At 41.8% G+C, this 23,717-nt stretch overlaps 1 protein-coding gene across 1 annotated transcript in view; it reads right to left on the minus strand.

Annotated features, from left to right (window-relative positions):
* Positions 1–23,717, minus strand: part of LOC133615853 (protein diaphanous homolog 3-like) — a 394,852-nt gene that overhangs the window by 113,575 nt on the left and 257,560 nt on the right. Inside the window, exon 26 of the mRNA XM_061974703.2 lies at positions 848–983. Within this exon, the coding sequence (XP_061830687.2) occupies positions 848–983 (136 nt within the window). The remainder of the gene's footprint in view (positions 1–847; positions 984–23,717) is intronic.

The raw sequence follows: 23,717 nt of genomic DNA on the forward strand, positions 1-23,717 counted from the left end.
GCGTTTCTGGGTGTTGTTGATAAATGGCTTTGCATAGTAGAGTTTTAACTTGCACTTACAGATGTAGCGACCAACGGTAGCTACTGACAGTGGTTTTCTGACGTGTTCCTGAGCCCATGTGGTGATATCCTTTACACACCGATGTCGCTTTTTGACGCAGTACCGCCTGAGGGATCGTAGGTCTGTAATATCATCGCTTACTTGCAGTGATTTCTCCAGATTCTCTGAACCTTTTGATGATATTACGGACCTTAGATGGTGAAATCCCTAAATTCCTTGCAATAGCTGGTTGAGAAATGTTGTTCTTAAACAATTTTCTCACGCATTCGTTGACAAAGTGGTGACCCTCAGCCCCGTCCTTGTTTGTGAATGACTGAGCATTTCATGGAAGCTGCTTTTTATACCCAATCATGGCACCCACCTGTTCCCAATTAGCCTGTTCACCTGTGGGATGTTCCAAATAAGTGTTTGATGAGCATTCCTCAACTTTTTCAGTCTTTTTTGCCGCTTGTGCCAGCTTTTTTGAAACATGTTGCAGGCCTCAAATTCCAATTGAGCAAATTTTTGCAAAAAATTTACAAAGTTTTCCAGTTGGAACATTAAATATCTTGTCTATTTCAGTCTATTCAATTGGTTGAAAAGGATTTGCAAATCATTGTATTCTGTGTTTATTTACCATTTACACAACTTCACTGGTTTCGGGGTTTGTTCATCCAAAAATAAAACCTCGGAGTAAGGCTTCAACAAGGATGTACCAGACCTGAAAATGTGCTTTGTACTTTGATTGAAAGTTGATTTATCATGCGAGGAATTAAGAGATGAAAGGTAAAGACTGATCAATGTTTACCTGCATTAAGTTCCAGCAGTCCTCTCTTCTTCTGCTGCCTTTCTTGCTTCTCGCGCTCGGCTTTTTCTTTGGCTGCCTGAGCTCGTCTCTGCTTCTCCTCGGCCTCTCGTCGCTTCATGTTGTCTTTCAGCGCTTGCTGGAGAATGACAAATACTCAAGTGATTACAGAGTAGGCACCATTATTGTACAGTGTGTACTCTTTCCATCTTCCCTCCAATTAAGTATATCAAATGAAAGCTACCTCAAAACATGTCATTGCACTTTCCAAACAGGTGCAACCAAACTATGGAAGGCTCTTTTCAAAACGTGCAACCCTGGCAAAATTAATACACCAAAAACAAATGGCTAGTGCAGAGGATGCTGGTTCTCAAAACAACAGTAACTAGAATTTGCAATTCCAGCAAATGCTTGAATGTCCAGGGTGAGTGGAATGTGTGGATGGTAGAACGGTTCAAATCGGATGAGAAATGTGGGATATGCAGAGTTTTTTGTTTTTTCTCCAGCAATGGAGAGAAAATCCTGGTAATTCCTGGTAATCAGGGACATTTTGCTGGCTTGAATGTCCAGGGTGAGCGGAGTGTGTGGAGTTTGGAACAGTTCAAATCGGACGAGAAATGTGGGATATGAGGATTTTTTTTTTTTAATTTTCCCTAATGAAGGGAAATTTCTGATAAATCTGGGTAATCAGGGAATATTCTGAACCGGGAAACATGCAGGCTTGAATGTCCAGTGTGTGGACGGTAGAACGGTTCAAATCGGATGAGAAATGTGGGATATGCAGAGTTTTTTGTTTTTTCTCCAACAATGGAGAGAAAATCCTGGTAAGTCCGGGTAATCAAGGGAATTTTGCTGGCTTGAATGTCTAGGGTGAGTGGAGTATGTGGATGGTAGAACGGTTCAAATCGGATGACAAATGTGGGATATGCAGAGTTTTTTGTTTTTTCTCCAACAATGGAAGGAAAATCCTGGTAATTCCGGGTAATCAGGGGAATTTTGCTGGCTTGAATGTCTAGGGTGAGTGGAGTGTGTGGATGGTAGAACGGTTCAAATCGGATAAAAAATGTGGGATAAGCGGAGTTTTTTGTTTTTTCTCCAACAATGGAGAGAAAATCCTGGTAATTCCGGGTAATCAGGGGAATTTTGATGGCTTGAATGTCCAGGGTGAGCGGAGTGTGCGGATCTTGGAACAGTTCAAATCGGACGAGAAACGTGGGATATGGGGAGTTTTTTTTTTGTTTTTTTTCCCCCATTGGAGGGAAATTCCTGATGAATCCGGGTAATCAGGGAATATTCTGAATCGGGAAACATACAGGCTTGAATGTCCAGTGTGTGGATGGTAGAGCGGTTTAAATCGGATGAGAAATGTGGGATATGCAGAGTTTTTTGTTTTTTTCCTCCAACAATGGAGAGAAAATCCTGGTAATTTCGGGTAATCCGGGAAATTTTGCTGGCTTGAATGTCCAGGGTGTGGAGTGTGTGGATGGTAGAACGGTTCAAAACGGATGAGAAATGTAGGATATGCGGAATTTTTTGTTTTTTCTCAACAATGGAGAGAAAATCCTGGTAATTCCGGGTAATCAGGGGAATTTTGCTGTCTTGAATGTCCAGGGTGAGTGGAGTGTGTGGATCTTGGAACAGTTCAAATCGGATGAGAAATGTGGGATATGGGGATTTTTTTTAAATTTGTTTCCCTAATGAAGGGAAATTCCTGATAAATCCGGGTAATCAGGGAATATTCTGAACCGGGAAACATGCAGGCTTGAATGTCCAGTGTGTGGACGGTAGAACGGTTCAAATCGGATGAGAAATGTGGGATATGCAGAGTTTTTTGTTTTTTCTCCAACAATGGAGAGAAAATCCTGGTAATTCCGGGTAATCAGGGGAATTTTGCTGGCTTGAATGTCCAGGGTGAGCGGAGTGTGTGGATCTTGGAACAGTTCAAATCGGACGAGAAATGTGGGATATGGGGATTTATTTTTTTCCCCAATGGAAGGAAATTCCTGATAAATCCGCATAATCAGGGAATTTTCTGAACCGGGAAACATGCACGCTTGAATGTCCAGTGTGTGGACGGTAGAACGGTTCAAATCGGATGAGAAATGTGGGATATGCAGAGTTTTTTGTTTTTTCTCCAACAATGGAGAGAAAATCCTGGTAATTTCGGGTAATCAGGGGAATTTTGCTGGCTTGAATGTCCAGGGTGTGGAGTGTGTGGATGGTAGAACGGTTCAAATCGGATGAGAAATGTGGGATATGCTGAGTTTTTTTTGTTTCTTTTCCCCCCAATGAAGAGAAAATCCTGGTAATTCCGGGTAATCAGGGGAATTTTGCTGGCTTGAATGTCCAGGGTGAGTGGGGTGTGTGGATCTTGGAACGGTTCAAATCGGATGAGAAATGTGGGATATGCAGAGTTTTTTGTTTTTTCTCCAACAATGGAGAGAAAATCCTGGCAATTCCAGGTAATCAGGGGGATTTTGCTGGCTTGAATGTCCAGGGTGAGTGGAGTGTGTGGAGTTTGGAACGGTTCAAATCGGATGAGAAATGTGGGATATGGGGAGGTTTATTTGTTCCCAATGGAGGAAAATTCCAGATAAATCCGGGTAATCAGGAAATATTCTGAACCGGGAAACATGCAGGCTTGAATGTCCAGGGTGTGGAGTGTGTGGATGGTGGAACGGTTCAAATAGGTTGAGAAATGTGGGATATGGAGTCGATTGTATATTTCCCATTCATTGTCAATGGGAAGAAAATTACCGGAAATTCCGGGAAAACAGGGAATTTTGAATATATTGATGAGTAGTGTGAGGGGGAAGGTTAAAAAGTCGGAATCGGGTTTAAAAATGGCGCACAATTTTGAGAATTTAGTGCATTGTATAACTGAGAATATACCAATTCATTTTAAGGGGAATTTCCTGGAAAATTGGGAATTGTTAAAAATATTGATGCACAATTGTCCTAGACAATATGAATGGAATCGTGTTGACATTTTTAGAATCGGTTGATATATGTTGACATAGTGACAGTTTAAATTGAGATTGGGTATTTCGGAATTCCTGGAATTTTCAGGAAACCGGGAACTTGTATGGAAAAAAAAAACGCATTTGTTATCCCAACTAAGAGGAATGCTTTGAAGGTGGAATGGTCAAAAATGTTCGAAAAACGTGGGCTGTGAAAACTTTCCAGGAAGAGGTTAAAATAGGGCTTTGGAAAACTGGAAATTCTGGATTATTTTTTTTTATAAAACTTGAAAATGGTAGTTTGATTTTCTAAGGTAAGTTGAGTGGGTGGATGTTGGAACGGTTCAAATCGGTAGAGAAATGTGAGATATGGGGAGTTTTTGTTTTTTTTCCTGATAATTCCGGGTAATCAGGGGAATTTTGCTGGCTTAAATGTCCAGGGTGAGTGGAGTGTGTGGATGGTGGAACGGTTCAAATTGGTTGAGAAATGTGGGATATGGAGTCGATTGTATATTTCCCAATGGGGAGAAAATTACTGGAAATTCCTGGAAAACCGGGAATTTTGAGAAAGAGAAAACATGTTTTACTTTCAATATATCGGACGAGTACTGTGGGTGGAAGGTTAAAAAAAGTCGGAATCGGGTTTAAAAATGGCGCACAATTTTGAGAATTTAGGGCATCGCATAACTAAGAATATGCCTATTCATTTAAAGGGGAATTTCCTGGAAATCTTTGAAAATGTTGATACTCGCACAATTGTCCGAGATGATATGAATGGGTTTGTGTTGACATTTTTAGAATCGGTTGATATATGTTGACATAGTGACAGTTTAAATTGAGATTGGGTATTTCGGAATTCCTGGAATTTTCAGGAAACCGGGAACTTGTATGGAAAAAAAAGAGCATTTGTTATCCCAACTAAGAGGAATGCTTTGAAGGTGGAATGGTCAAAAATGTTCGAAAAATGTGGGCTGTGAAAACTTTCCAGGAAGAGGTGAAAATAGGGCTTTGGAAAACTGGAAATTCTGGATTATTTTTTTTATAAAACTTGAAAATGGTAGTTTGATTTTCTAAGGTAAGTTGAGTGGGTGGATGTTGGAACGGTTCAAATCGGTAGAGAAATGTGAGGTATGGGGAGTTTTTGGTTTTTTTCCCTGATAATTCCGGGTAATCAGGGGAATTTTGCTGGCTTGAATGTCCAGGGTGAGTGGAGTGTGTGGATGGTGGAACGGTTCAAATTGGTTGAGAAATGTGGGATATGGAGTCGATTGTATATTTCCCAATGGGGAGAAAATTACTGGAAATTCCGGGAAAACCGGGAATTTTGAGAAACAGAAAACATGTGTTACTTTCAATATATCGGAAGAGTAGTGTGGGTGGAAGGTTAAAAAAGTCGGAATCGGGTTTAAAAATGGTGCACAATTTTGAGAATTTAGGGCATCGCATAACTAAGAATATGCCTATTCATTTAAAGGGGAATTTCCTGGAAATCTTTGAAAATGTTGATACTCGCACAATTGTCCTAGATGATATGAATGGGTTTGTGTTGACATTTTTAGAATCGGTTGATATATGTTGACATAGTGACAGTTTAAATTGAGATTGGGTATTTCGGAATTCCTGGAATTTTCAGGAAACCGGGAACTTGTATGAAAAAAAAGAGCATTTGTTATCCCAACTAAGAGGAATGCTTTGAAGGTGGAATGGTCAAAAATGTTCGAAAAACGTGGGCTGTGAAAACTTTCCAGGAAGAGGTGAAAATAGGGCTTTGGAAAACTGGAAATTCTGGATTATTTTTTTTATAAAACTTGAAAATGGTAGTTTGATTTTCTAAGGTAAGTTGAGTGGGTGGATGTTGGAACGGTTCAAATCGGTAGAGAAATGTGAGATATGGGGAGTTTTTGTTGTTTTTCCCCAATGAAGAGAAATTCCTGATAATTCCTGGTAATCGAGGGAATTTTTCTGGCTTGAATGTCCAGGGTGAGTGTTATGTGTGGATGGTGGAACGGTTCAAATTGGTTGAGAAATGTGGGATATGGAGTCGATTGTATATTTCCCAATGGGGAGAAAATTACTGGAAATTCCGGGAAAACCGGGAATTTTGAGAAACAGAAATCATGTTTTACTTTCAATATATCGGAAGAGTAGTGTGGGTGGAAGTTTAAAAAAGTCGGAATCGGGTTTAAAAATGGCGCACAATTTTGAGAATTTAGGGCATTGCATAACTAAGAATATGCCTATTCATTTAAAGGGGAATTTCCTGGAAATCTTTGAAAATGTTGATACTAGCACAATTGTCTTAGACGATATGAATGGGTTTGTGTTGACATTTTTAGAATCGGTTTATATATGTTGACATAGTGACAGTTTAAATTGAGATTGGGTATTTCGGAATTCCTGGAATTTTCAGGAAACCGGGAACTTGTATGAAAAAAAAGAGCATTTGTTATCCCAACTAAGAGGAATGCTTTGAAGGTGGAATGGTCAAAAATGTTCGAAAAATGTGGGCTGTGAAAACTTTCCAGGAAGAGGTGAAAATAGGGCTTTGGAAAACTGGAAATTCTGGATTTTTTTTTTTATAAAACTTGAAAATGGTAGTTTGATTTTCTAAGGTAAGTTGAGTGGGTGGATGTTGGAACGGTTCAAATCAGTAGAGAAATGTGAGGTATGGGGAGTTTTTGGTTTTTTTCCCTGATAATTCCGGGTAATCAGGGGAATTTTGCTGGCTTGAATGTCCAGGGTGAGTGGAGTGTGTGGATGGTGGAACGGTTCAAATTGGTTGAGAAATGTGGGATATGGAGTCGATTGTATATTTCCCAATGGGGAGAAAATTACTGGAAATTCCTGGAAAACCGGGAATTTTGAGAAACAGAAAACACGTTTTACTTTCAATATATCGGAAGAGTAGTGTGGGTGGAAGGTTAAAAAAGTCGGAATCGGGTTTAAAAATGGCGCACAATTTTGAGAATTTAGGGCATTGCATAACTAAGAATATGCCTATTCATTTAAAGGGGAATTTCCTGGAAATCTTTGAAAATGTTGATACTCGCACAATTGTCCGAGATGATATGAATGGGTTTGTGTTGACATTTTTACAATCGGTTGAAATATGTCAACATAGTAACAGTTTAAATTGAGAATGGGTATTTCGGAATTCCTGGAATTTCCGGGAATCTGGGAATTTGTATGAAAAGAAAATGTGAGCATTTCCAACTAAATGTGAGTATTACCAACTCAGAGGAATGTTTTGAAGGTGGAATGGTCAAAAATCTATCACTATGCACCCTTTTCCTTCTATACTTGCTACCAATGTAAACGGAGCCTTCTCACATACATCTAAGAAAGACAATTTTGTTTGACTACTTGATTAGAAATTTACCAATACAGTTCGATTAATTAATGTATTTTTCGTTAGGTTTTAATAATGTAATGCACGGCTGTTAACACAATTTTACTAGTTTGATGCACGCCAATCATTTTGGCCCTCAGGATGTGTTATTTTGACGGGGTTGTTGAACAAATAAGGAGCCCCTCGCCGAGTCAGTCGGGGCGAAAACAAATTGTTGCCAGCTGTAACATAATCACCCATGCAGCAAATATTGATTTATTTGCTTAGTTAGATCCAGGTGGTGACCTTTTTTTGGCCTTAGTAGAGTTAATTTGCAGATTCATAGTGAGGGGGAGGGGAAGGAACCGCTTTGGCTGGCAGCTGCTGGAGAAAGCAATGTTTAGTCAATGACGGGTCAATACGACAAGGGTCTATTTAAGAGTGAGGAACCATCCATCCATCCATCTTCTTCCGCTTATCCGAGGTCGGGTCGCGGGGGCAGCAGCTTAAGCAGGGAAGCCCAGACTTCCCTCTCCCCAGCCACTTCGTCCAGCTCCTCCCGGTGGGATCCCGAGGCGTTCCCAGGCCAGCCGGGAGAGATAGTCTTCCCAGCGTGTCCTGGGTCTTCCCCGTGGCCTCCTACGGGTCGGACGTGCCCGAAACACCTTCCTAGGGAGGCGTTCGGGTGGCATCCTGACCAGATGCCCGAACCACCTCATCTGGCTCCTCTCCATGTGGAGGAGCAGCGGCTTTACTTTGAGCTCCCCCCGAATGACAGAGCTTCTCACCCTATCTCTAAGGGAGAGCCCTGCCACTCGGCGGAGGAAACTCATTTCGGCCGCTTGTACCCGTGATCTTGTCCTTTCGGTCATGACCCAAAGCTCATGACCATAGGTGAGGATGGGAACGTAGATCGACCGGTAAATTGAGAGCTTTGCCTTCCGGCTCAGCTCCTTCTTCACCAAAACGGATCGATACAGCGTCCACATTTCTGAAGACGCCGCACCGATCCGCCTGTCCATCTCACGATCCACTCTTCCCTCACTCGTGAACAAGACTCCGAGGTACTTGAACTCCTCCACTTGGGGCAAGATCTCCTCCCCAACCCGGAGATGGCACTCCACCCTTTTCCGGGAGAGAACCATGGACTCGGACTTGGAGGTGCTGATTCTCATCCCAGTCGCTTCACACTCGGCTGCGAACCGATCCAGCGAGAGCTGAAGATCCTGGCCAGATGAAGCCATCAGGACCACATCATCTGCAAAAAGCGGAGACCTAATCCTGCAGCCACCAAACCAGATCCCCTCAACGCCTTGACTGCGTCTAGAAATTCTGTCCATAAAAGTTATGAACAGAATCGGTGACAAAGGGCAGCCTTGGCGGAGTCCAACCCTCACTGGAAACGTGTCCGACTTACTGCCGGCAATGCGGACCAAGCTCTGACACTGATCATACAGGGAGCGGACCGCCAAAATCAGACAGTCCGATACCCCATACTCTCTGAGCACTCCCCACAGGACTTCCCGAGGGACACGGTCGAATGCCTTCTCCAAGTCCACAAAACACATGTAGACTGGTTGGGCAAACTCCCATGCACCCTCAAGGACCCTGCCGAGAGTATAGAGCTGGTCCACAGTTCCACGACCAGGACGAAAACCACACTGTTCCTCCTGAATCCGAGGTTCGACTATCCGGCGTAGCTTCCTCTCCAGTACACCTGAATAGACCTTACCGGGAAGGCTAAGGAGTGTGATCCCACGATAGTTAGAACACACCCTCCGGTTCCCCTTCTTAAAGAGAGGAACCACCACCCCGGTCTGCCAATCCAGAGGTACCGCCCCCGATGTCCACGCAATGCTGCAGAGTCTTGTCAACCAAGACAGCCCCACAGCATCCAGAGCCTTAAGGAACTCCGGGCGGATCTCATCCACCCCCGGGGCCTTGCCACCGAGGAGCTTTTTAACTACCTCAGCAACCTCAGCCCCAGAAATAGAAGAGCCCACCACAGATTCCCCAGGCACTGCTTCCTCATAGGAAGACGTGTTGGTGGGATTGAGGAGGTCTTCGAAGTATTCCCTCCACCGATCCACAACATCCGCAGTCGAGGTCAGCAGAACACCATCCTCACCATACACGGTGTTGATAGTGCACTGCTTCCCCTTCCTGAGGCGGCGGATGGTGGTCCAGAATCGCTTCGAAGCCGTCCGGAAGTCGTTTTCCATGGCTTCCCCGAACTCCTCCCATGTCCGAGTTTTTGCCTCTGCAACCGCTGAAGCCGCACACCGCTTGGCCTGTCGGTACCTGTCCGCTGCCTCAGGAGTCCTATGAGCCAAAAGAACCCGATAGGACTCCTTCTTCAGCTTGACGGCATCCCTCACCGCCGGTGTCCACCAACGGGTTCTAGGATTACCGCCACGACAGGCACCAACTACCTTGCGGCCACAGCTCCAATCAGCTGCCTCGACAATAGAGGTGCGGAACATGGTCCAGTCGGACTCAATGTCCAGCACCTCCCTCGTGACATGTTCAAAGTTCTTCCGGAGGTGGGAATTGAAACTCTCTCTGACAGGAGACTCTGCCAGATGTTCCCAGCAAACCCTCACAATGCGTTTGGGCCTGCCAGGTTTGTCCGGCATCCTCCCCCACCATCGCAGCCAACTCACCACCAGGTGGTGATCGGTTGAAAGCTCCGCCCCTCTCTTCACCCGAGTGTCCAAAACATGAGGCCGCAAATCCGATGACACAACTACAAAGTCGATCATGGAACTGCGGCCTAGGGTGTCCTGGTGCCAAGTGCACATATGGACACCCTTATGTTCGAACATGGTGTTCATTATGGACAATCTGTGACGGGCACAAAAGTCCAATAACAGAACACCACTTGAGTTCAGATCCGGGCGGCCATTCTTCCCAATCACACCTCTCCAGGTTTCACTGTCGCTGCCAACATGAGCATTGAAGTCCCCCAGTAGAACGAGGGAATCACCCGGGGGAGCACTCTCAAGTACTCCCTCGAGCGAATCCAAAAAGGGTGGGTACTCTGAGCTGCGGTTTGGCGCGTAAGCGCAAACAACAGTCAGGACCCGTCCCCCCACCCGAAGGCGGAGGGAAACTACCCTCTCGTCCACCGGGTTGAACTCCAACGTGCAGGCTCTGAGCCGGGGGGCAACAAGAATTGCCACCCCAGCCCGTCGCCTCTCATTGCCGGCAACGCCAGAGTGGAAGAGAGTCCAGCCCCTCTCGAGAGAACTGGTTCCAGAGCCCTTGCTGTGCGTCGAAGTGAGTCCGACTATATCTAGCCGGAACTTCTCAACCTCGCGCACTAGCTCAGGCTCCTTCCCCCCCAGCGAGGTGACGTTCCACGTCCCAAGAGCTAGCTTCTGTAGCCGAGGATCGGACCGCCAAGTGCCCTGCCGTCGGCTGCCGCCCAGCTCACAATGCACCCGACCTCTATGGCCCCTGCTATGGGTGGTGAGCCCATTGGAGGGGGGGACCCACGTTGCCTCTTCGGGCTGTGCCCGGCCGGGCCCCATGGGGACAGGCCCGGTCACCAGGCGCTCGCCATCGTGCCCCACCTCCGGGCCTGGCTCCAGAGGGGGGCCCCGGTGACCCGCGTCCGGGCGAGGGAAATCTGGGTCCTTTATTTTTATTCGTCATGGAGGTCTTCGAGCTGCTCTTTGTCTGATCCCTCACCTAGGACCAGTTTGTCTTGGGAGACCCTACCAGGGGGCATAAAGCCCCCGGACAACATAGCTCCTAGGATCATTGGGACACGCAAACTCCTCTACCACGGTAAGGTGGCAGCTCAGAGGCTTAGCTTCAGTTTCTTCTTCAATTTCGTTTTTGCTACCTGCCTCCACACTACAACCATCCGTTTCAATACATGCGTAATCTGTTGAATCGCTTAAGCCGCTGAAATCCGAGTCTGAATCCGAGCTAATGTTGCTATAGCTTGCTGTTCTATCCGCCATGTTTGTTTGTGTTGGCTTCACTATGTGACGTCACAGGAAAATGGACGGGTGTATATAACGATGGTTAAAATCAGGCACTTTGAAGCTTTTTTTAGGGATATTGCGTGATGGGTAAAATTTTGAAAAATACTTTGAAAAATATAATAAGCCACTTGGAACTGATTTTTAATGGTTTTAACCCTTCTGAAATTGTGATAATGTTCCCCTTTAAAAGGAAAACAAAATAAAACTATATGAGACGAAAAGCTACTTTTGATGACGTTGAAGGAGAGTTTTAGCACGGGTAAAAAGTGAGAAGTCATGCAGGCGGCGAGGAGAGAGAGAGAAACCAGACTGTTGCTCTCAGCTTTCCTTCATCATTCCAGGTCTGTTTTCCCCCTCTTCTCCTGGATGTCGGCCATTAGACACGCTCAATTGGATTCCTGTCAGATGTGCGGCCTCGCCCTGGGTCTCCTTCCTACGGGTGACTGAGCGCGCCGTGTGTGTGTGTGTGTGTGTGTGTGTGTGTGTGTGTATGCCTCCGTGTGCATATGTCATGTTGCTGTTTTTTTTGCGAGGCGTCGCTTTCTCCACACACACACACACACACACACACACACACACACACACACACACACACACACACACACACACACACACACACACACACACACACACACACACACACACATTTTTGTATTTGAGACCTTCTAGGGACCTCCGAATAATGCCTACCTCTTTAGGACCAGCCTTTCTAGATATATAAAGAAGTGTATTTACAACATTAATAATATATACATACTATGCAAATATAATAAAAGCTTGTTGTGAAAAATGAGTTGGAATTTCACAAGAAAAAAGGTCACAATTTCACAAGAACATTTTTGGCATTATTATAATAAAAAGTCGTCATTTGACTCAATGCAAGACAAAATGTTACAAGAAAAACGGAACATTTGTGCAATATTATGATATATGTTGGAATTTTACTCTATAACAATCGCAGTTTTACAAGAAAAGCTTTGAATTTTGGCAATTTTATGAAAAGAGTCGTCATTTTACTCGACAGAAGTCAGTTTTATAAGAAAACTAACATTTAAACGGTAAAATGATGACGAAAGTCATAATTGTACTCAAGAAATGTCAGTATTTTACAAGAACAACACAAGAATTGGCTAATAAAAGTGATAAAAGTCAGAATTTTATATGACAAAAGTCACAATTTTGTAAGAAAGCTTTAACATTTTGGCAACGTCATAAATAACACACACACACACACACACACACACACACACACACACACACACACACACACACACACACACACACACACACACACACACACACACACACACACACACATACACACACACACACACACACACCCACGCATTTTTGTATTTGTGACCTTCTAGGGACCTCCGAATAATGCCTACCTCTTTAGGACCAGCTTTTCTAGATATATAAAGAAGTGTATTTACAACATTAATAATATAAACATACTATGCAAATATAATAAAAGCTTGTTGTGAAAAATGAGTTGGAATTTCACAAGAAAAAAGGTCACAATTTCACAAGAACATTTTTGGCAGTATTATAATAAATAGTCGTCATTTTGACTCAATGCAAGACAAAATGTTACAAGAAAAACAGAACATTTGTGCAATATTATGATATATGTTGGAATTTTACTCTATAACAATCGCAGTTTTACAAGAAAAGCTTGACATTTTGGCAATTTTATGAAGAGAGTCGTCATTTTACTCGACAGAAGTCACTTTTATAAGAAAACTAACATTTAAACGGTAAAATGATGACGAAGAAATGTCAGTATTTTACAAGAACAACACAAGAATTGGCAACATTGTGATAAAAGTCAGAATTGTATATGACAAAAGTCACAATTTTGTAAGAAAGATTTAACATTTTGGCAACGTCATAAATAACACACACACACACACACACACACTCACTCACACACACACACACACACACACACACACACACACACACACACACACACACACACACACACACACACACACACACACACACACACACACACACACACACACACACACACATTTTTGTATTTGTGACCTTCTAGGGACCGCCGAATAATGTCTACCTCTTTAGGACCAGCCTTTCTAGATATATAAAGAAATGTATTTACAACATTAATAATATATACATACTATGCAAATATAAAAAAAGCTTGTTGTGAAAAATGAGTTGGAATTTCACAAGAAAAATGAGTTGGAATTTCACAAGAAAAAAGGTCACAATTTCACAAGAACATTTTTGGCAGTATTATAATAACAAGTCGTCATTTTGACTCAATGCAAGACAAAATATTACAAGAAAAACGGAACATTTGTGCAATATTATGATATATGTTGGAATTTTACTCTATAACAATCGCAGTTTTACAAGAAAAGCTTGAAATTTTGGCAATTTTATGAAAAGAGTCGTCATTTTACTCGACAGAAGTCACTCTTATAAGAAAACTAACATTTAAACGGTAAAATGATGACGGAAGTCATAATTGTACTCAAGAAATGTCAGTATTTTACAAGAACAACACAAGAATTGGCTAATAAAAGTGATAAAAGTCAGAATTTTATATGACAAAAGTCACAATTTTGTAAGAAAGATTTAACATTTTGGCAACGTCATAAATAGACTTAGACTTCCTTTTTATTGTCATTCAAATTTGAACTTTACAGTACAGATAAGAACACAATTTCGTTGCATTAGCTCATGGTAGTGCAGGATAAAAAAACAATAAGGTGCATATATAAATAAATAAATAGGTTACCGTACAGATAAACATATTGCACTTTTTCATAATAATGATCAAAATTTTACTCAGCAAAATGATGATAAAAGTCATAATTGTACTCAAGAAATGTCAGTATTTTACAAGAGCAACACAAAAATTGGCAACATTGTGATAAAAGTCAGAATGTTATATGACAAAAGTCACAATTTTGGAAGAAAGCTTTAACATTTTGGCCATGTCATAATAATAACAATGATCGGAAAATTTTACACGGCAAAATGATGACAAAACTCATAATTTTACTCAAAAAACGTCACTGTTTTACAAGAATTGGCAACAATGTGATAAAAGTCAGAATTTTATATGACAAATGTCACCATTTTGCTTTAAAAAGTACTAATTTTACATACAAAAGTTATAATTTTACAAGAAAATATTGCAATATTACATGAAACAGAAAGAATATGAGAAATTGTTCCCAATTTTATAAGAAAAAAGTCGACAATGTGAGAAAAAGACTGCTTTTAGTTTATTCTTTTTTTGAGTGTGTGTGTGTGTGTGTGTGTGTAAATGGTTTTTAATCTTCATTATTTACTTCAAGTTATTACAGTATGTCTCTATATACATATTATACATATATTTTTTATCAATTTTGGCCAAAGGGGGCGCATTTCAATTTCTTACACACACTTGTCATTACATATGTTGACCAGAGGGGGAGCACTTCAAATTTTTACACACACTTGTTATTTCATATGTTGACCAGAGGGGGAGCACTTCAAATGTTTACACACACTTGTTATTTCATATGTTGACCAGATGGGGAGCACTTTTAAAACTGACACACAGTCAATTTGAAAAATCCCTCCTTTTTGGGACCACACCCAATCTGATAGATTTCACCACCAGGGGTGCAAATGAAATCTCTATTTTTTGTTTTTTTGTAATGTGCTTATGATCGGAAAATTTTACACGGCAAAATGATGACAAAACTCATAATTTTACTCAAAAAATGTCACTGTTTTACAAGAATCGGCAACATTGTGATAAAAGTCAGACTTGTATATGACAAATGTCGCCATTTTGCTTTAAAAAGTACTAATTTTACATAAAAAAGTTATAATTTTACGAGAAAATATTGCAATATTACAGAAACAGAAAGAATATGAGAAATTGTTCCCAATTTTATAAGAAAAAAGTCGACAATGTGAGAAAAAGACTGCTTTTAATTTATTATTTTTGTGTGTGTGTGTGTAAATGATTTTTAATCTTCATTATTTACTTCAAGTTATTACAGTATGTCTCTATATACATATATTTTTTTATAAATTTTGGCCAAAGGGGGCGCATTTCAATTTCTTACACACACTTATCATTACATATGTTGACCAGAGGGGGAGCACTTCAAATGTTTACACACACTTGTTATTTCATATGTTGACCAGAGGGGGAGCACTTCAAATTTTTACACACTTGTTATTTCATATGTTGACCAGAGGGGGAGCACTTCAAATTTTTACACACACTTGTTATTTCATATGTTGACCAGATGGGGAGCACTTTTAAAACTGACACACAGTCAATTTGAAAAATCCCTCCTTTTTGGGACCACACCCATTTTGATAGATTTCACCACCAGGGGTGCAAATGAAATCTCTATTATTTTGTTTTTTTGTATTGTGCTTAAGGCCGATGACAAAGGGGTCAGGGACCACAGATGGCCCCTGTGACGCACTTTGGGCAACCCAGCTGTAGAAGCTAACTGTTAATGGTCACTATAGTCTTAGTAGCGTAGTGTATTTGTTCACCCTATGGTCACATATGGGTTGTCTTACGTCAGCACCGGAAGTCGTAAAATCAGCTGTTCACCTGTCGGGTTTTTTCGGGGATGAATAGGGAAGTCCTTCTTTAGCTGCCATCTTGTTTTATCATATATTGCTGCCTTTTGCACCTGTCAATGTTTCCTTTTGTATGCACATTAAATCAACAAAAAAATCCTGACTTTGGAGCAATGTTCACGGACTCTAGTATTTGGCTCTCTATTAGATGCAATGGTTTTCCGTATTGGGACCATGATTTATGTCCTAACTTGTTCACTCTATGGAAGCTACTTTTCCTTGTTGATGTCTCTAGAAGGGTAGAAATACAAGAACACATACACACACACACACACACACACACACACACACACTAACACGCACACACACTCTCTCAGAAGGCGGGTTCAAGGCTGGGTTCACTTCAGGCGACGGTGTCCAAGCAGCATTAGCATGGACCTTGGCCAGACAGGGTAAACGCTGACACACATTTGAGCAGGAGGTGAACACGCTGAGATCAACTACTAAATTGGCTTCCACGCAGGACGTGACGCCGGGGAAAGACCGTGTGGACCAGATCTGGCCAATTTAAGGCCACATGCGGCCTGTTAGAATAATTATATATACGTTATCACTAGTGATGGGTTGATGAGGCGTCATGAAGCGTTTCGACACATTGCAAAACTGTATTGATACTGTGTCACTAAATACTGACATCTGCTGGACATTAAAAATCCCTACAGGCAACCTATGGACCGACTCAACTGACACTGATTTCATGCCCTAGTACAGGGGTCACCAACCTTTTTGAAACCAAAAACTACTTCTTGGGTACTGATTAATGCGAAGGGCTACCAGTTTGATACACTATTAAATAAATAAATATACTGTCATTTGTAAGTTACACGTAAGTGATTTAAACAAGAATAGCTAAATAAATAAATTTATATATATATAAAAAATGGGTATTTCTGTCTGTCATTCCGTCATACATTTGTTTTCCTTATACATAAGGTTTTTTGTAGAGAATAAATGATGAAAAAAAACACTTAATTGAACGGTTTAAAAGAGGAGAAAACACGAAAAAAATTAAAATAAAATTTTGAAACATAGTTTATCTTCAATTTCGACTCTTTATAATTCAAAATTCAACCGACAAAAAGAAGAGAAAAACTAGCTTATTTGAATCTTTTTGAAAAAATTAAAAAAAGAATTTATGGAACATCATTAGTAATTTTTCCTGATTAAGATAAATTTTAGAATTTTGATGACATGTTTTAAATTGGTTAAAATCCAATCTGCACTTTGTTAGAATATTTAACAAATTGGACCAAGCTATATTTCTAACAAAGACAAATCAGTATTTCTTCTAGATTTTCCAGAACAAAAATTTTAAAAGAAATTCAAAATACTTTGAAATAAGATTTAAATTTGATTCTACAGATTTTCTAGATTTGCCAGAATAATTTTTTTGGATTTTAATCATAGTAAGTTTGAAGAAATATTTCACAAATATTCTTCGTCGAAAAAACAGAAGCTAAAATATTTATTATTCTTTACAATAAAAAATAAATAAATAAACTTGAACATTGATTTAAATTGTCAGGAAAGAAGAGGAAGAAATTTAAAAGGTAAAAAGGTATATTTGTTTAAAAATCCTAAAATCATTTTTAAGGTTGTATTTTTTCTCTAAAATTGTATTTCTAAAAGTAATAAGAAGCAAATTAAAAAATAAATGAATTTATTTAAACAAGTGAAGACCCATCCATCCATTTTCTACCGCTTATTCCAAGTGAAGACCAAGTCTTTAAAATATTTTCTTGGATTTTCAAATTCTATTTGAATTTTGTCTCTTTTAGAATTAAAAATGTCGAGCAAAGCGAGACCAGCTTGCTAGTAAATAAATAAAATGTAAAAAAATAGAGGCAGCTCACTGGTAAGTGCTGCTCTTTGAGCTATTTTTAGAACAGGCGAGCGGGCGACTCATCTGGTCCTTACGGGCTACCTGGTGCCCGCGGGCACCGCGTTGGTGACCCCTGCCCTAGTATATACAATAATATAAACCAAGTCATTGTATTTCATTTAGGATTATTTCATATCTTCATTTAAATAAAAATATATTTGTATCTTTTTTAGATACAGTCAATAAATAACGTGAACATGTATCATAACATGGAAATCTAAGAGAACGTGTTGTGGATGATTGTGGACTGGGAATTTTTTTAGTATTATTTTTTTACACATTTTTATAAAAAATTAAAAATTAAAAAAAAGTTTTTCCGACGTATTACATTTTAGACGATTTCTCTTCTTAGTTATTATTTCTCCGGCTGTAGAAAAGAGCCGCTCACAGGGCACAGAGGAGGCGTCAGTGCGACGCATTTCGCGTATCGGTCACGTGACCAAAACAGCTCATGATCGGTCACGTGACTTTCTAAAAGCGGTACGCGCACCGACACAGGGTTTTGCTCTATGAGCTCGACGCATGCGCCGATGCATCGGTGTTGCCGGACCCATCACTAGTTATCACACATCTCTTATGTGCTTAAAGGCACATAACTTGTTATCTGCCACTGCAAGTTAGGAGTGCCTCGTTGCTGCTGTTTGTGTCTTTCAGCCGGCTAACAGCCAAGGACGGACATCAAGTACCTCAACGCAGACAAAAACGGAGACAGGGCGAAATCACCAAAGGGAGTCCTTATACAATGGGACATAAGGACCTATTGAATTTGTAAGGTTTTATTATTATTATACCGGCCGCCTCTTTGAGCACTAATTTGACCCACTTAACATGCTTCAAAACTCACCATATTTGACCCACACATCAGGACTTGCGAAAATTGCCTTTTAATAAAAAAACCAAACCACAAAACTCAAAATTGCGCTCTAGCGCCCCCTAGGAAAAAAAAAAAAAACTAGACTGCCTGTATCTCCCACTAGGAAGGTCGGAGAGACATGAAACAAAAACCTCTATGTAGGTCTGACTTAGACCTAGATTTCATAATAGTACATTCTCGGGCAAAAATCAACAGGAAGTTGGCAATTCCCCCTTCAAGACAAAAAAAGGACTAAAAACAGTCACTTTTGCCTGTTTGAGCTGCAATTTGACCCCCTTAACATGCTTCAAAACTCACCAAACTGAACGCACACATCAGGACTGGCAAAAATTGCGATCTAATAAAAAAACCTAACCCCAAATCTCAAAAAGGAATAAAACGCAGAAATAACTGCTCCTCGTAAGAAAAAAATGACAAAACTGCCTGTAACTCGCACTGGGAATATTGGAGAAACATGAAACAAATACCTCTATGTAGGTCTCACTTAGACCTACATTTCATTCATTGACATCCTTCAGCAAAAATCTACAGGAAGTTTGCTATTCCCCCTTCAAAACAAAATTTTTGTAAAAACCGGTCACCTCTCGACATCGGGGGCGGTACCTCTGGATTGGCAGACCGGGGTGGTGGTTCCTCTCTTTAAGAAGGGGAACCGGAGGGTGTGTTCCAACTATCGTGGGATCACACTCCTCAGCCTTCCCGGTAAGGTCTATTCAGGTGTACTGGAGAGGAGGCTACGCCGGATAGTCGAACCTCGGATTCAGGAGGAACAGTGTGGTTTTCGTCCTGGTCGTGGAACTGTGGACCAGCTCTATACTCTCGGCAGGGTCCTTGAGGGTGCATGGGAGTTTGCCCAACCAGTCTACATGTGCTTTGTGGACTTGGAGAAGGCATTCGGCCGTGTACCCCGGGAAGTCCTGTGGGGAGTGCTCAGAGAGTATGGGGTAACGGACTGTCTTATTGTGGCAGTTTGCTCCCTGTATAATCAGTGTCAGAGCTTGGTCCGCATTGCCGGCAGTAAGTCGGACACGTTTCCAGTGAGGGTTGGACTCCGCCAAGGCTGCCCTTTGTCACCGATTCTGTTCATAACCTTTATGGACAGAATTTCTAGGCGCAGTCAAGGCGTTGAGGGGATCTGGTTTGGTGGCTGCAGGATTAGGTCACTGCTATTTGCAGATGATGTGGTCCTGATGGCTTCCTCCGGCCAAGATCTTCAGCTCTCACTGGATCGGTTCGCAGCCGAGTGTGAAGCGACTGGGATGGGAATCAGCACCTCCAAGTCCGAGTCCATGGTTCTCTCCCGGAAAAGGGTGGAGTGCCATCTCCGGGTTGGGGAGGAGATCTTTCCCCAAGTGGAGGAGTTCAAGTACCTCGGAGTCTTGTTCACGAGTGGGGGAAGAGTGGATGGTGAGATCGGCGTCTTCAGTAATGCGGACGCTGTATCGATCCGTTGTGGTGAAGAAGGAGCTGAGCCGGAAGGCAAAGCTCTCGATTTACCGGTCGATCTACGTTCCCATCCTCACCTATGGTCATGAGCTTTGGGTCATGACCGAAAGGACAAGATCACGGGTACAAGCGGCCGAAATGAGTTTCCCCCGCCGAGTGGCGGGGCTCTCCCTTAGAGATAGGGTGAGAAGCTCTGTCATTCGGGGGGAGCTCAAAGTAAAGCCGCTGCTCCTCCACATCGAGAGGAGCCAGATGAGGTGGTTCGGGCATCTGGTCAGGATGCCACCCGAACGCCTCCCTAGGAAGGTGTTTCGGGCACGTCCGACCGGTAGGAGGCCACGGGGAAGACCCAGGACACGCTGGGAAGACTATCTCTCCCGGTTGGCCTGGGAACGCCTCGGGATCCCACCGGGAGGAGCTGGACGAAGTGGCTGGGGAGAGGGAAGTCTGGGCTTCCCTGCTTAAGCTGCTGCCCCCGCGACCCGACCTCGGATAAGCGGAAGAAGATGGATGGATGGATGGATGGTCACCTCTCTTCAAACATTATCTCCTCTGAGCATGTTTGTTGTTTCGGCTTCAAACTAATACAGGAGAGAGATTGAACCCTTGTGATTAAAAGTGCAGATGAGCGTTTTGATACCTGCTCCGGTTTTGATTTTATGACCCTTCAAAGAACCGCTGCGCTGCTGTTTTTTTTTAATGGCTGCTTAAAAGCAGGATGCACCAACGTGCCCACACAATGCAGACAAGGTTGGTACACTAGACAAAAGTCTTGGGACACTTATGACTATCACTGGACACAAGTATTGGGACACTTGGGACTACAACTTGACAAAAGTCTTGGGACACTTACGACTAAAAGTAGACAACAGTATTGGGAAACTTAGGACTACCACTGGACAAAAGTATTGGGACACTTACACTGGACAAAAGTATTGGGACACTTGTGGCTAAAACTTGCCAAAAGTATTGGGACACTTGTGGTTAAAACTTGACAAAAGTATTAGGACACTGAGGACAACCACTGGAAAAAGGTATTGGGACACCTACACTGGACAAAACTATTGGGACTCTTAGGACTACAACTGGACCAAAGTAGTGGGACACTTAGGACTACAACTGGACAAAAGTTTTGGGACACTTAGGACTAAAACTGGACAAAAGTATTGGGACACTTCACATTAAAACTTGACAAAAGTATTGGGATACTTATGACTAAAACTTGACATAAGTATTGGGAAACTTCGGACTACCACGGGACAAAAGTATTGGGACACTTAGGACTAAAACTGGACAAAAGTATTGGGACGTAAATTGGACAAAAGTATTGGGACACTTGGGACTAACACTTGACAAAAGTATTGGGACACTTAGGATGAAAACTGGACAAAAGTATTGGGACACTTAGGACTGCAACTGGACAAAAGTATTAGGACACTTCGGACTACCACTAGACAAAAGTATTGGGACACTTAGGACTAAAACTGGACAAAAGTATTGGGACACTTGGGACGTAAATTGGACAAAAGTATTGGGACACTTGGGACTAACACTTGACAAAAGTATTGGGACACTTAGGACTAAAACTGGACAAAAGTATTGGGGCACTTAGGACTGCAACTGGACAAAAGTATTGGGACACTTCGGACTACCACTAGACAAAAGTATTGGGACACTTAGGACTAAAACTGGACAAAAGTATTGGGACACTTGGGACGTAAATTGGACAAAAGTATTGGGACACTTGGGAGTAACACTTGACAAAAGTATTGGGACACTTAGGACTGCAACTGGACAAAAGTATTGGGACACTTGGGACTAACACTTGACAAAAGTATTGGGACACTTAGGATGAAAACTGGACAAAAGTATTGGGACACTTAGGACTGCAACTGGACAAAAGTATTAGGACACTTCGGACTACCACTAGACAAAAGTATTGGGACACTTAGGACTAAAACTGGACAAAAGTATTGGGACACGTATGACTACCACTGTACACACGTATTGGGACACCTACACTGGACAAAAGTATTGGGACACTTAGGACTACAACTTGCCAAAAGTATTGGGACATTTAGGACTAAAACTGGACAAAAGTATTGGGACACTTGGGACGTAAATTGGACAAAAGTATTGGGACACTTGGGACTAACACTTGACAAAAGTATTGGGACACTTAGGATGAAAACTGGACAAAAGTATTGGGACACTTAGGACTGCAACTGGACAAAAGTATTGGGACACTTCGGACTACCACTAGACAAAAGTATTGGGACACTTAGGACTATCACTGGACACAAGTATTGGGACACTTGGGACTACAACTTGACAAAAGTCTTGGGACACTTACGACTAAAAGTAGACAACAGTATTGGGAAACTTAGGACTACCACTGGACAAAAGTATTGGGACACTTACACTGGACAAAAGTATTGGGACACTTGTGGCTAAAACTTGCCAAAAGTATTGGGACACTTGTGGTTAAAACTTGACAAAAGTATTAGGACACTGAGGACAACCACTGGAAAAAAGTATTGGGACACCTACACTGGACAAAACTATTGGGACTCTTAGGACTACAACTGGACCAAAGTAATGGGACACTTAGGACTACAACTGGACAAAAGTTTTGGGACACTTAGGACTAAAACTGGACAAAAGTATCGGGACACTTCACATTAAAACTTGACAAAAGTATTGGGATACTTATGACTAAAACTTGACATAAGTATTGGGAAACTTCGGACTACCACGGGACAAAAGTATTGGGACACTTAGGACTAAAACTGGACAAAAGTATTGGGACGTAAATTGGACAAAAGTATTGGGACACTTGGGACTAACACTTGACAAAAGTATTGGGACACTTAGGATGAAAACTGGACAAAAGTATTGGGACACTTAGGACTGCAACTGGACAAAAGTATTAGGACACTTCGGACTACCACTAGACAAAAGTATTGGGACACTTAGGACTAAAACTGGACAAAAGTATTGGGACACTTGGGACGTAAATTGGACAAAAGTATTGGGACACTTGGGACTAACACTTGACAAAAGTATTGGGACACTTAGGACTAAAACTGGACAAAAGTATTGGGGCACTTAGGACTGCAACTGGACAAAAGTATTGGGACACTTCGGACTACCACTAGACAAAAGTATTGGGACACTTAGGACTAAAACTGGACAAAAGTATTGGGACACTTGGGACGTAAATTGGACAAAAGTATTGGGACACTTGGGAGTAACACTTGACAAAAGTATTGGGACACTTAGGACTGCAACTGGACAAAAGTATTGGGACACTTCGGACTACCACTAGACAAAAGTATTGGGACACTTAGGACTAAAACTGGACAAAAGTATTGGGACACTTAGGACTGCAACTGGACAAAAGTATTGGGACACTTCGGACTACCACTAGACAAAAGTATTGGGACACTTAGGACTAAAACTGGACAAAAGTATTGGGACACTTAGGACTACCACTAGACAAAAGTATTGGGACACTTAGGACTAAAACTGGACAAAAGTATTGGGACACTTAGGACTGCAACTGGACAAAAGTATTGGGACACTTCGGACTACCACTAGACAAAAGTATTGGGACACTTAGGACTAAAACTGGACAAAAGTATTGGGACACTTAGGACTACCACTGTACACACGTATTGGGACACCTACACTGGACAAAAGTATTGGGACACTTAGGACTAAAACTGGACAAAAGTATTGGGACACTTAGGA

Source organism: Nerophis lumbriciformis, linkage group LG15 (genome assembly GCF_033978685.3).
Source record: "Nerophis lumbriciformis linkage group LG15, RoL_Nlum_v2.1, whole genome shotgun sequence".
NCBI classification, from domain to species: domain Eukaryota; kingdom Metazoa; phylum Chordata; class Actinopteri; order Syngnathiformes; family Syngnathidae; genus Nerophis; species Nerophis lumbriciformis.